The sequence below is a fragment of the Gouania willdenowi genome, chromosome 1 (genome assembly GCF_900634775.1).
Source record: "Gouania willdenowi chromosome 1, fGouWil2.1, whole genome shotgun sequence".
In the NCBI taxonomy this organism is placed as follows: Eukaryota; Metazoa; Chordata; class Actinopteri; order Blenniiformes; family Gobiesocidae; genus Gouania; species Gouania willdenowi.
Window position 1 is genome coordinate 11,443,229 of NC_041044.1, and position 13,139 is coordinate 11,456,367.

At 38.4% G+C, this 13,139-nt stretch overlaps 1 protein-coding gene across 2 annotated transcripts in view; it reads right to left on the reverse strand.

The window, feature by feature from the left end:
- Positions 1-381: 381 nt before the first annotated feature.
- Positions 382-13,139, reverse strand: part of LOC114464890 (MICAL-like protein 2) — a 37,270-nt gene continuing 24,512 nt past the window's right edge. For both annotated transcript variants that reach the window (XM_028449546.1, XM_028449554.1), the window contains 4 exons: positions 9,664-9,737; positions 9,466-9,580; positions 8,882-8,928; positions 382-1,012 (listed from right to left, as the gene is read on the reverse strand). In XM_028449546.1, the coding sequence (XP_028305347.1) occupies positions 939-1,012; positions 8,882-8,928; positions 9,466-9,580; positions 9,664-9,737 (310 nt within the window). In that variant the 3' untranslated portion in view covers positions 382-938. The remainder of the gene's footprint in view (positions 1,013-8,881; positions 8,929-9,465; positions 9,581-9,663; positions 9,738-13,139) is intronic.

Here is a 13,139-nt window from a genome sequence, read left to right on the forward strand (position 1 = left end):
ATTAAAAACAAAAAATTAACACTTTCTTCATAAAGAAACAAATTATTGTATTTTTTTCACTGTTTGGCTTTAATATATCAATTTAAAATATTAAAAATAAAAAAACACAGCCCAACCCATTAGCATCTAATGTAAACCTAGAACCATCCGACACATCCATAACCGGTTATGTGTTTGGTGACACTTGTATGCAGTTTATATTGTTTGTAGGAAATGCATTTAAGAGTTGTTGTTTTTTTTATAACTCACAGATCCATTTCCAAAAAAAGCAACAAGTTCAAATATCGCCAACACTTCCTCTCAGGATGGAACTGCATTAAGTTCAGTTTATCATTCAAGTAATCAAAAAACAACAATACAATTTAACCTTACACAACCAAATAATCTATTAACTTTTATTTCAACCTTAAATATTTTCATTTATTTAACATTTCTATACAATACAAAAATTAAAAATGTTTACGTTTTCCCTCAACATCAAATAATGTCAAATATACCTAATGTACAGTTAAAATAGCTGTGAAATCTACTAAACCAGGTCCAATATGAACCATTGATTATATTCCCAAGACTCAAAAAATTGCATGGCTTAACTCCCTGTGACATAAAACCTGATTATTGACATAGCTCAGTTTTGACATTTATTAGAAGAAACACAATCTCAAACAACCCATCTAAAAAAAGCATCAAGATCATTAATTTTATCATAAAAGTGACCTTAGCGTTTGTAATCACATGACTCATTGGAGAGAATAAAGCCTTCATTCTGTTGTAGCATCTGCTGCTAAATGAGATAAACCCACAATAAGGAAGTTAGAATTTAACAGCAATACTAGTATGGAAATGATCACACAACAGATTACTTTGGCTTGAAAAAGCTTCCATTTGTCATTTCAGCACGCACACACACGCACACACACACACACACTGGCTGACATCTAGTAGTCCTTTCTCCCTCCCCAGCTGAAGAGCTTGGACATCGGAGACTTCTTTGGCTTATCCTTTTTAATGCCTGTATGAGAATAAGAGAAACAATTTATGTTACACAAATGATGTTCATCCACTTACAGCTGTCATTCTTTAATGACTGTTTAAACCCCAGGCAGCACTGCGGTGAACTAATTTGTGGGTTTCTGCCTCACAAAGCCTTCCTGAGACCCTTCTCTCAGGAGTTTGCATGTTTGTCCTAAGGCTTGTGTGGGTTTTCTCTAAGTTCTACGGTATGTAATTTAAGTTTATTAGGTTAATATATCTATATTCTTAGTAGGAATGAGTGAATGTGTCATTTTTTGTCCATCCTTGTTGTACTGTAGACTCACCCTGGGCTCTATTCTCCCCTGCGCTGTGAGAAAAACCATGAAGCAGCGCTGTTTTTGGCTGCGCGTTATTCTCCCCCTGTAAGTCAGTCACTGCGCGCCTTGATCCCAGTTAGGCACTCTGAGTGGAGCGGGACTGAAATGTGGGCGTTCCCATTCAAATTATCCCAGTGGCTTAAGTTCTTCTCCTCTTATGCGTTTTTGAACCCCTGTGGTACGGACAGAAGAATGCGGCCGATCTTCACCCTGCAATATTCTGATGAATAATTTGACCAAATCGCCTTAAATCTCTAAATAATAGCACAAAAGAGGAACACTCCACCAATACTCCTCAGTTTGGATGCTGGGAAATAGGGATGTAACGATTAATTGTAAGGCAGTTAAAAATTGATTCATTGGTATCATGGTTCACATCGATTCTCTGAAAATTGGATCGCAATACTTTTATATATGCTATATATTTATCCCTCTCTTGTTTAACAGTGTAGGCTGCGGGTGGAATCTGCTACTAATTTGTTTCTGGCCGCCTTCTACTCTTAAACATGTTCATAAATGATTCCTTATCCCTTTAGCACCAAAAGAATATCTGTAATATTACATGAACATTTGTAAAAGTCACATTTTTCTATTAGCTCTGTCTGGTAGCATAGCATCTCTTCTTCACTGTTAGAATAACTGCATGCCAACCGACCACTGAGTTACCAGCGCCCTCTGCTGGTCCAAACAAATATCTGACCTAAATACAATGCAGACCTTTTTTTTTTTTGTTTTTTTTTAAGTCCAATTGTTAAGGCACAAAATACATTTTCAGTCACACTTTTAAAAAGAAAAAGAACTATTATGCATTTTTGCATTGTTTACTATAGAACCAAAATTTAAATGAATAGGCTTCTTCTTCATTTGTATTATTCCTTTATTTATTTCATTCAAGAGTTATTTTTAGTTAAATTGCATTGTTTTAAATAGTTTATCAAGGGATTGATTTGACAATGAAAAATAAAAGTACGGTATTTTCTAGTTTTTTCTATAAAGGAATATTTTTCAGTCATCATTTGTCTACAGTCCCATTTTGTAAAATAAATTGTGAGAGAATCGTATCGTGAACCCAGTATCGTGAATCGTATCGTATCGAGAGTTGAAGGAATTGTTACATCCCTACTGAGAAAGCATTTGATCGGGTGGATTGGGCCTTTCTACAACAGACTCTCAAACATATGGGATTTAATAATACTTTTATTAAATGGATCCAATTTTTTTAGAAAGACTCCAGGTCATGAGTAAGGGTTAATGGCCACTGCTCTGAATTTTTTTCTCACTGGGACGTGGCACTAGACAGGGTGAAGTCCTTTCTCCCTCTTTATTTGCACTGAGCATAGAGCCACTGGCGGAACTGATTAGATCTAATCCTCTGATACAGGGAATGTACCTCATAAGCTGTTTCGTTTTGCGGATGATTTTTTATTATTTTTGGAGAATCCTATTACCACTGTCCCTGCTCTGCTACATATCTTTAATGAGTATAGTATTGTATCAGGATATAAGGTTAATACAAATAAATCTGAAGCTTTAATGATTGTTGGGAACTGGCCGTCACACTTGGATAACCTAGTGTCATTCAGGCATTCCACACAGGGCTTTAAATATCTGGGAGTAACACTTACTCCTAAGACACACAGCTGTTTTCATCTAATCATGACAAGTTATTTAGGGAAATTAAAACTGATCTGAATAGATGGAATATACTTCCACTTTCTCTCCTTGAAAGAATTGAATGTGTTTGAATGAATCTTCTACTTAGATTACTGTTTTTATTTCAAAGCCTCCCTGTCTTCGTACCACAGTCTGCGTTTAAACTATTAGAAAAATTACTTTCAAAATGTATTTGGCAAAACAAAAGGCCAAGAGTGCATCTTAAAATTCTGATGTCAGATAAAGAGAATGGAGGCCTGAGGCTGCCTAACATAAAAATGTATTATTGGGCTGCCCAAATAAGAGCAATAGTGGCCTGGATCATTGGTGATCCAGAAACAATGTGGGTATCTGTGGAGGAGGAGTCAGTGCCGGGAATATCATTATTCAGCCTCCCATTTATTGGTCTAGAGACACAGAAAAAAATGAAGATCGAGAATGTATGGATTAAACATACTTTAAAAGTTTGGAATCAGGTACAAAAACAGTCGAGAGGAGTGGTGGCCCTCTCAAGAGCCATGTCCATAAGAAGGAATATTGAGTTTCTTCCATCTCTAGCAGATAGTGGCTTTGATAGGTGGCCTGAGAGTAAACTTATCACTGTGAACCAGCTGTTTGAGGGAAATGTAGTGAAAACTTTTGCCCAACTAAGAAATAACTTTAACCTACCCTCAAAAGACCACTATAGATGTTTACAAATAAGGAATTATTTAACAAAACATAAGGACTGGGATCAGCTCAGAAGAGAACCAACAAACATAGAAAATCATTTTATACATCTAAGTGAAAACAGTGGTGTAATGAAAAAACAAGTGTCTTTAATTTATCACAAACTGTTGATGGATGTGTCTGATAATACACAAAATATAAAACAACAATGGGAAATGGAGCTGAATGTGATATTGGATGATGATACATGGGGAAATGTTTGCCCTGATTGTCATAAGGGGGTGGGAAGTCAAATGTGGAAGGAGTTTGACTGGAAGACTAAAATCCGATTTTTCAGGACTCCACTGGAGTCTTTTTGTTGTGGGAGCTGGGGTAGTGGTATGTGCTGGAGAAACTGTGGACTTGTGGGTGATCAAACGCACATATCTTGGGACTGCCCCATTTTGCATCACTTTTTGACTGAAGTTAAAGGACTAATAGATAAGCTACTTAAAGCAAACCTGACATATTCCCTGATGATCTGTCCCAAGATCACAGGTTTTTATTGCATCTCCTGCTAATGACGGCAAGAAAAATGATAAAAATCTGCTGGTTGAAACCTGAACCACCTACAGTCTCACAATGGATACTAAAAATCAGACTCGTTTACTCAGTGGAACAGTTGACAGTGCAAGTTCAGCTCAAGACTCACATCTTTGAAAGAAGATGGGACCAGTTTTGAGTCTTGTTGGATAGGCTACTTATGTCTTTTTTTTTTTCCCTTGAAGTATGTCTATTCCTTTTTTCCCTGTTGTTTATTGCAACCATATATATATATATATATATATTATTGAGAGCTAGGGCCCATTCTCAGGACTATTGTTGTTGTTTGTATGTACATTGACTGTTGTCAATAAAAGTTAAAAAAAAAAAAAAAATCCGTCCAAATTAACCTGTTACATTGCTTACCAACAAAGGCGTTTCAAAATTAAAAGTGCGCTTTATCATTTTCACGGATTTCAATGAGACTATGTGATTTTGGTTAATTTATGCGTGGTGGGTGGTGTCAGGAGCTTGGACCAGAGAGGCGCGTAACTACAGGTGTGTAAAAATAGGGCCCTAAATGAATTTATGATATTAGTGGTTAGCATGTCCGCCTCACAGCAAGAAGGTCTGGGGTTCAAGCCCTGGGGTGGACACTTGGGTCCCTTCTGTCTGGAGTTAGCATGTTCTCCCCGTGCTGCGTGGGTTTCCTCCGGGTACTCCGGCTTCCTCCCACAATCCAAAAACATGACTGTTAAGTTGTATAGAGTCTATAAAAATATATATATATATATATATATATATATGAACCCTTTGAACCTCCATCCATGGTGGTTTTTATCATCCAAGATTCTTCATTTTCAATAAATCCACTGCTATTTGGTCTGTTTTAATCTCTCTCTTTCTTTCTCACTCACTTGGTTCTCTCTCTTTTCCTCGTGTCGATTTCGACAAAACAAACCTTTAATGTTTCAATCACGTGTGAGTAAAATTTCTACAATGGAGCAAATATGAGCAGAGTTATGGTCATTTAAATTAACGTGTTGCGTTCAGGGACCCTGGGAAACCCAGTCCGTTCGCATAATCCAGCCGTGAAAAGATCACGTGGCTGGGTAAATCTTGACGTATAGTCACCCTACACAACAGAAGATATGAAATCAACAGCAATGAGCATGTACTGTCAACAACAAACCCAGAGTCGCTTAATGATGACGTAATGCCACGTGTGTCGTAAATGAACGTGATGACGTGTCTGTGGGAACCCAGTTGAGCTGGTGATCATGTCCGTTCTACTGTGCCAGAAAAGGGACAGAGGGGGGGGATTCCTGCTGTGAGCTTGGAATGGCCCGAGCTGGCAGTATGAGTACACTGAAACAGTCCTGGGCCTCATTTATAAACGCTGTGTACGTACTGTAGGGAGCCAAACCCCCAAGTGGAACTCTGACCTAGAGACACTAGCCTCACCATCGACAAAGTCGGGAGGTCTGTCTCCCACTGTGAAATGCAAACGTGGCCCCCAGGGGGACCTTCTCCCATTTCCTCTCTGAACAAAGAAACAGGAGGATCCAAGAATAGTTTGCGCCTCTCTTTTACATTACAATCAAAAGGAACTTAACTGTGCTTAGGACTCACCAAAGGACCATATTATGATGTAATGTGTTACAGAATTGAAATAGCAAATATTGTCTGTCATATGCCACTTTTTTCAGGTAATTCTATATCCAACAGAATGCTATTTTAAATGTTTCATCATTTAAAAAGTGCTTAAAATACCAGAAAACATCACGAAAGTTAGTTTAAGGTATTTACTGTTTACCATATAGTAAAGAAAAGGCATAACATGAATTTTGACATTCCTGTTATCAGTAAAATTCATTAACCAGGTTCTGACGTAATGCTGTGCTATTTTCCAGCCGTGTTTGGTCTCAAAGTGTCTCATAATACATGATATTTGAAGATATGATATTGAAAAGTCATTTTGAAATATGTGGAATTAATTATTAGGCATTTTTATATGTTTAGGAATTCCCTCTGTCGTCTGTCACTGAACATCACACACACACGAGACACAACCACAGGCTGAAAGCAGAGACACTACTAAATCACCAACATGATCAACCAAAAGGCATCTCTCGGGTTTTGTTTAAAAAGAAACCCTTGAATGTGGGCGTTCTTGCTCAAACGCGTTCCCTCATGTCTCCCCTTCTTTCATTTCATTTTTGTTTTATTTGTAGTTGCATCAGTTATTTGTTGAAACAACAGCTTGCTCGATTCGGACGAATCCAGCCTTCAACCTGAGCCGCAGGTGGTTGCGACGCACGCAACAGCCGTCCAGAGAACCCTGCCCGCGCTCCGAGCCAGACGCGGTGCACTACAGAGCCATTTGTCAAATCGGCGGCTGAGGTCAAAACTCTAGCCGCTGAAAGGGGTCACTCTCTGAGCGTATGGTGGGGCACACAACTTGTTCGTTCAGCCTCGCAAACCCAGAACTCCAGGTCCAACCCGGACCTCATCTCAAGGTATTGGACCAGCAGAACTGATTCACATGACCACGATACATCCTCATACAAACACTCATTCCTACAAACCAACACAATTTAACCACATTTTACTTTTAAACAAGGAAATACAATTTAATCCCATGCTTCTGGCGCATATAGTGCACCTATGTCCCCCCCACCTCCGTTACAGCACAGAGGGATTCCCCAGCTTTTGGTCTGTGAGGCTGAGCTCCGGTGCGCTCTTTCCTCCACCCGTTGAACAGATGTTCTTCCTATGGAGTCAGTAATCCACATTTTCTCCTTCGCTTTTATGTCTGATCATTTCTTTTTCACCTCAGTCACAGTAACGCTCTGAGGCAACGCGATCTGCCTTTCTATCATTTGTAATACGCACTGTCACCAAATTACGCTCTCCTGCATGTGTTCACCTCAACAATTAATACCTCCAGCTCGCATTGAGTGAAATTTGTTTCATTTGCTCGTTTTCCCCCTCGGTCCACCATGAAATTAGTAGTAGTGAATATTCATTAAGGGCTCTATTCTCCCATGTGCGTAAGTCCAAAAAGCCACGCAGCGGTGCTGTTTTTGGCTCTGTCCTATTCTCCCCCTGTACTAAAGTCAGTCACTGCGCACCTCCATCCCAGTTACGCACTGTGGGTGGAGCAGCCCTGAAATGTGGGTGTTGCCATTCAAATCTGGCTTTACGCGCATTCTCCGGTGTGCGTAAGTCCTTTTCCTCTTACGAGCTTCTAACCCTGGAATAAGTGCACCGCCCCAATAAGGTGAAACATTATATTGCACTAGAAATATGGACTTAGTTACATTTGAAGCCACAAGGACTCACGCGTTGCGCAGCAGCAGCTGTGATCAATAAAACTCTGACAGATGCAGACTTCTGTCCATGTTGGTCACAGTGATTCAACTATTTTCATACTGTGTCCAACGTAAAGTGTGAAACAAGCTGCCATATGCAGATAAGGATGGATCAGCTCAGGTCGCTTCAAACAATTTATATTTACAACCAGCCAATGTTGAAGCCAATAGTTCTGTTTCACTGCAAACATCCCTCTGTATTAAAGCAGGACGCTCTGCGGCTGGGTTATTTTAACTGACTTGGACAGAAGAATGCGGCCAATCCTCAGTCTCACTGCAATAATCTGATTAATTATCTGATCAAATCAACCTGTTATATTGTTTATCAATTAAAGTGTTTCAAATTAAAAGTGAACTTTATCATTTTCACGGATTTCAATGACATTTACAAGCGTTGAGAAAACTCCATGTTGCGTGATTTCTAGACAGCCCAAAAAATGACATCACCGCCTCCTTTCCTTCAACCTGCCTTCATTCACAGACCACTCCGTTTTGCTCTACTTACGCGCGGTGGGCGTGTCAGGAGCCTGGACCGGAGAATATGCATAGGAGAGAAGCGCGTAACTGCAGGCGCACAAAATAGCACTTAAGTCCAGACAGGAGAATAGACCCCTAAGGGCGTTCACCTGATCTTTTAAAGGCACCGTATGGCAGAGTAATGTTTCCTCACGTGTGACAACCTGAGAGTAGGTTGTCATTTATAAAAAGAAACAGGTGTAGGACGTGCGTACACATTCTGTTATACATGTGAATGTTTTTTTGCGTATGCACTTCCTGGTTTCTAGTGTAGGCCAGCTAAAGTGATCTTACCTACGCACAGTTTTATAAATGAGTTTTATACTGATGACTAAATTTTGACTAAGAATACACTGTATTTTAGTCAAAGGACTACTACTAAAAGCGTGATCCTGGATAGCAAAAAAGGATTTCAAAATCCAGATAAATTTGATCTGTTTTGGTAAATTTTGATAATTTTAGCTATGAAGTTCATTAAATCTCTACCAAATCAGTGCATATAACTACTTACATCCATTTGCCTAATAGAAGCTGCCCCCCCCCCCTGCACTGTTATATATACAAGATTAGATCATCAAAACAGTGAAACCTTCAAAAACCGAGCAGGATTACTATTGCAACAACACATCATCAGTCGGGTAAAACTAACTCACAGATCTGATCCACAATGAGTATTGACAGGTTTTCATGGGGCCTATCCTGAATCTTTTAAAGTCTTAATATTTTATAGAGATGCCATGGTTGTGATGTAAATGAGCTTATGAAACAGAGCCTGTAGAGTTTGCACAAACTCACTAAATGTCGTCATCATCTTATTGAGCTCCACGTCTTCCTCTTCCTCCCTGGGAATATAAAAAAGAATTGCACAAAAAGAAAATACAGATTAAAAAACATTAATTCACATTAAAGACATCTCCTTTACATTCTTATTAGGGCTGTGTGATGTTGACCAAAACTCATATCAATATTTTTTTCTCAAAATGGCGATATACAGTAAATCCCAATAATTTTAAATCAAATTAGGTCTGACCAGAAAAACAATCTGGGTTAAAAAATTTGATGATGCAAAATGCCACACAGGCATATTTATTAACAAAAAAAACAAACAAGTATTTTGATAAAAAAAATAAGCTATTATATATATATATATATATATATATATATATATATATATATATATATATATATATATATATATATATATATATATATCTCATATATCGATATAGGCAATATTATGATTTTCCATATTGCCAATATAGAAAACTTGATATATCTTGAATCTCGATATATCGCCCAGCCCTAATTCTTATCAGAGCTCTAAATAGGTTGCAAACACAGTTCAACACACAAATATAAACACTTGCAGAGTTACACACCTGATTCTGTCGTCATCCAAACCATCCACAATGGCATTCCGGTCATTGACTATCTTCACCAGCTTGGCCATCAGCTGCTCCTCCCTCTTTTTGTCCCGGGTTGTTTTTAATCGCTCTGCACAAATAAACATAGATCAACTTTAGCTTTGTGTTTGTGTTGCCAACTGTGCTAATTTTTTTTTCCCAAGCAGGCGTCACCTGGCTTTTCCATCAGCTTCCTGAGCTCTTGCTCAACAGTTGGCTGCTCCTCTTCCAGGTCCTGGGTTCTCCCACTGCACACAATAAAAAGCGCACCATCACAGGAATGTTTTGTGTTTGCAGTTTACATAAAGATAAAGTCATGGGTGTTAAATTGAGATAAATTTGTCATGAATTACAGGGGAAAAAAACATTAAGTATTTTGGTATTTCTGTTTGCTGTATAAAAACCTTAATGAGATTATTAGAGACTAAAATAAAAAAGAAGTCTTATAAGCATCTGCAGCAAACATAGGTATCTCTGTGGAGTTTAAATACTGAAGAAAAACTGAAAGAAACTACATTACAAACCCTTTAACAGTAAAAGAAGTGTTAAGGCTGCATCATATGAAACTTTCATAGGTAACAACAAAACACCAGGCTAAAAATATTAATGGTAAGTGGGATTAAAGTCAATAAACAAATAAAAGAGAAAATAGGCACATCCATGAGTAAAAATAACTTGGAAGTTCCTCAAAGGAATCAATAATTTATTGTGATCTACATGACTGCAGTGCAGTAGAAACTGTATTCATAAGACTTGGCTAATTAGGAGTGATTCATTTGTAAATCATCAGGTCCCACAACAAACGCCGGGTGCTGTTCCGGCAGTAAGAGAGAGACAAATATGTCAAAGAATACATTTTTCAAACCGCGTTTTGCTAACTAAATGGGTCAATAATATCACCTGAACACAAACAACCAATTAACCTAAATATTTAATAAAAGAATGACGAATCGGCATTAAAGAAGCACAGACAATCGCCGGTAACGGAGTGCATCTGTCTCTCACTCTCTGAACTACAGCTGTCAAATCTGCCATGTTTCAGCAACAAGGACAGCGCTAATTTAGAGGAGGGTTTGGCAGGCTGTGGGGGTGTTTCAGATGGACTACAAAACCACCTTAGTGGGGGTTGCAGTACCTTTTCACCAACCAATCAGAAAGGGTTTGAAAAAACGTAATTTCCCATAACACCAACTCTAAACTACACACTCACACCCCATACTTATTCCCATTTTACCTTCACATAGTCTTTGTCCAGGGCTTGTCAAGCAGACAGTGGTGGCCGACTGTAATCAGTCGACCCACTACTCAGCTCAGGATATACTACACACAGTGCACACACTCCGTACAGATAGACCTTCACAAACTCTTTTGATTAATTGATTATGCACGGTGACATGCGCTGGCCCGTGCCCTGCCTTTGATTCCCTATTCCAAACTGAATGGTCCGAGGACCCTAAATTAAATGTAACAATACTATTCCAGTGTCATGTATTGAGTGTGCATCGTATTGAGATTATATGAGCACATATATGCGTATGCGTGCACTGCGCACTACAGGCAAATACATTTTTGCTAAAAAAATGAATAATTCATTCTTGTTTATTTTTGTTTTCAAAGTGAACGGACACGTGTTTTAATTGTTTATTGGATTATGTAAGGGTTAGGTTAGGGTTATGATCTCAGTAAGGAGGTAAACTCAGTACGTGACACCGGATTAGAATATCTTATTTTGAAATACTAATCAAGATTGAACGTTTACAATTCAGAAGCAAATAAGAAGAAGGGGGTGTTTCTGCCTTTGAAGGGGGTGTACCCGCTTACAAACTAAAACACCCATTTTTGCTGCTGGTTGGATCCATCATCCATCTTCATACCCGCTTATTCCCATTTAACAGGGTCGCGGGGGTCTGCCGGTGCCAATCTCCGACTCTCATAGGGAGCTGGGCGGGGGTACACCCTGGACAGGGCGCCAGTCCATCACAGCTGCTGGTTGGATGATACTGCTAATTTAGTCACTCATCACAAAGGTCACTATACTTTCAGAACACAGAAACCCACAAATACAAAATATTTACAAACTTTTACACCATAACTCCTCTAATAAATCAGCAGCATAGCAGAAAATAAAAAACCTTTTATTTATCAAAACAGCCAAAAAACGGCAATGGAGAACTTTGTATCCTCGCACCTTTTTTACATACAGTATTTCACAGCCGAGGCCTGCTTTGTTTTTCATAAGCCAAGTAACAGCTCATCTTGGCTTTGAACTGAGCATCTGCCTCAATGTCCATATTAGAACTTTAACCGTCATCTCCTTCTCTTCTCTCTGTCCCTGAGTCCTCCTCATGTCCTCTGGATAGTTCTCCTCCTGTGTCCTGTTTGTTGCTCCTGCATTAGCATCTTTGCTATAGGTGCTGCTACTGCTAACTGCTGCTCTCCTCCACGATTTCCATAGAAACAATTAAGCTTCGACTTTTGAACCTCAGGCTTAGCTTCACTTATTGACTTTAAAAAGCTCTTTAAATCCAATATTTTTTCCTAAAATCACACTTTAGGCTTGACTTTGTTCTCTCTCACTCGTGCTCAGTTTTTACCTTTAATTTTGTGTGTACAATGAAATTTACAGTGATTTCAACTCAATAAAAGATGCAGCTGTCCAAATATAATACTTCAAAACGTAATCAAAACACCTAAAAGCAAATGAGGTGCTGGAAAAAATAAAATAAATGAAGTATAGGATCCAATCAAATAAGTGCCAGTCAATATCACAAATTAACCTCTGGCAGCAGGTAAATATCAGGTTTGATTGAGCTTAGTGCAAGAGCATGACACATCATTTAAATTTGATACAAATATCCATCTATAGTGATGCACAGATTTTAAGGATTAAGTTGGATTTCTCTTATTTTGCTGGACTACATTACCATTTCATTCAGGCAGATTATTTTAAGATAAAACTAAAGCATTTGATCAAATTTCAATGTGCGTTCCTCCTGTGATGAACTGGTGATCTGTCCAGTGTGTATTATGCTTTGTGGCAAGTCTACATTTCTACATTCTAAATAAGGTTTATAATGAGTACTCACCAGAGGTAGACAAAGTACTCAACTTCATTACTTGAGTAAAAGTACAGGTACTCCTTGTCAAAAACTATGTAAAACAATTACTTCGGTGAAAATTGCATAAAACATACTTGAGTATTGTGGTGTTTTGTGAACTACCATAACATTTAGGTTTGTGTTTAATAAAACCACTTCAAACCAACCAAATCACCATGATTCACAGAGGGCTCAATTCTCCCATGTGCGTAAGTCAGAATAGCAGTACAGCGGCACTGTTTTTAGCTGCACACTATTCTCCCCCTGTACTTGTCAGTCACTGCGCGCTTCCATCCCAGTTACGCACTCTGACTGGAGCAGCCCTGAAATGTGGGCGTTCCCATTCAATCAGAATCAGAATCAACTTTATTGACCAAGTAATGTACTGAATACACACAAGGAATTTGTCTTGGTGAACTGTGCTCTCTCTGATAGTGTAAACATTAAATAATAACAATCAACTAGAATAAATAAAAAAAGAAGTATAACATAAATATAAAGAGTAGTTAGACTAATAATAACAATCAACTAGAAAAAAGAAAAATAAATAAA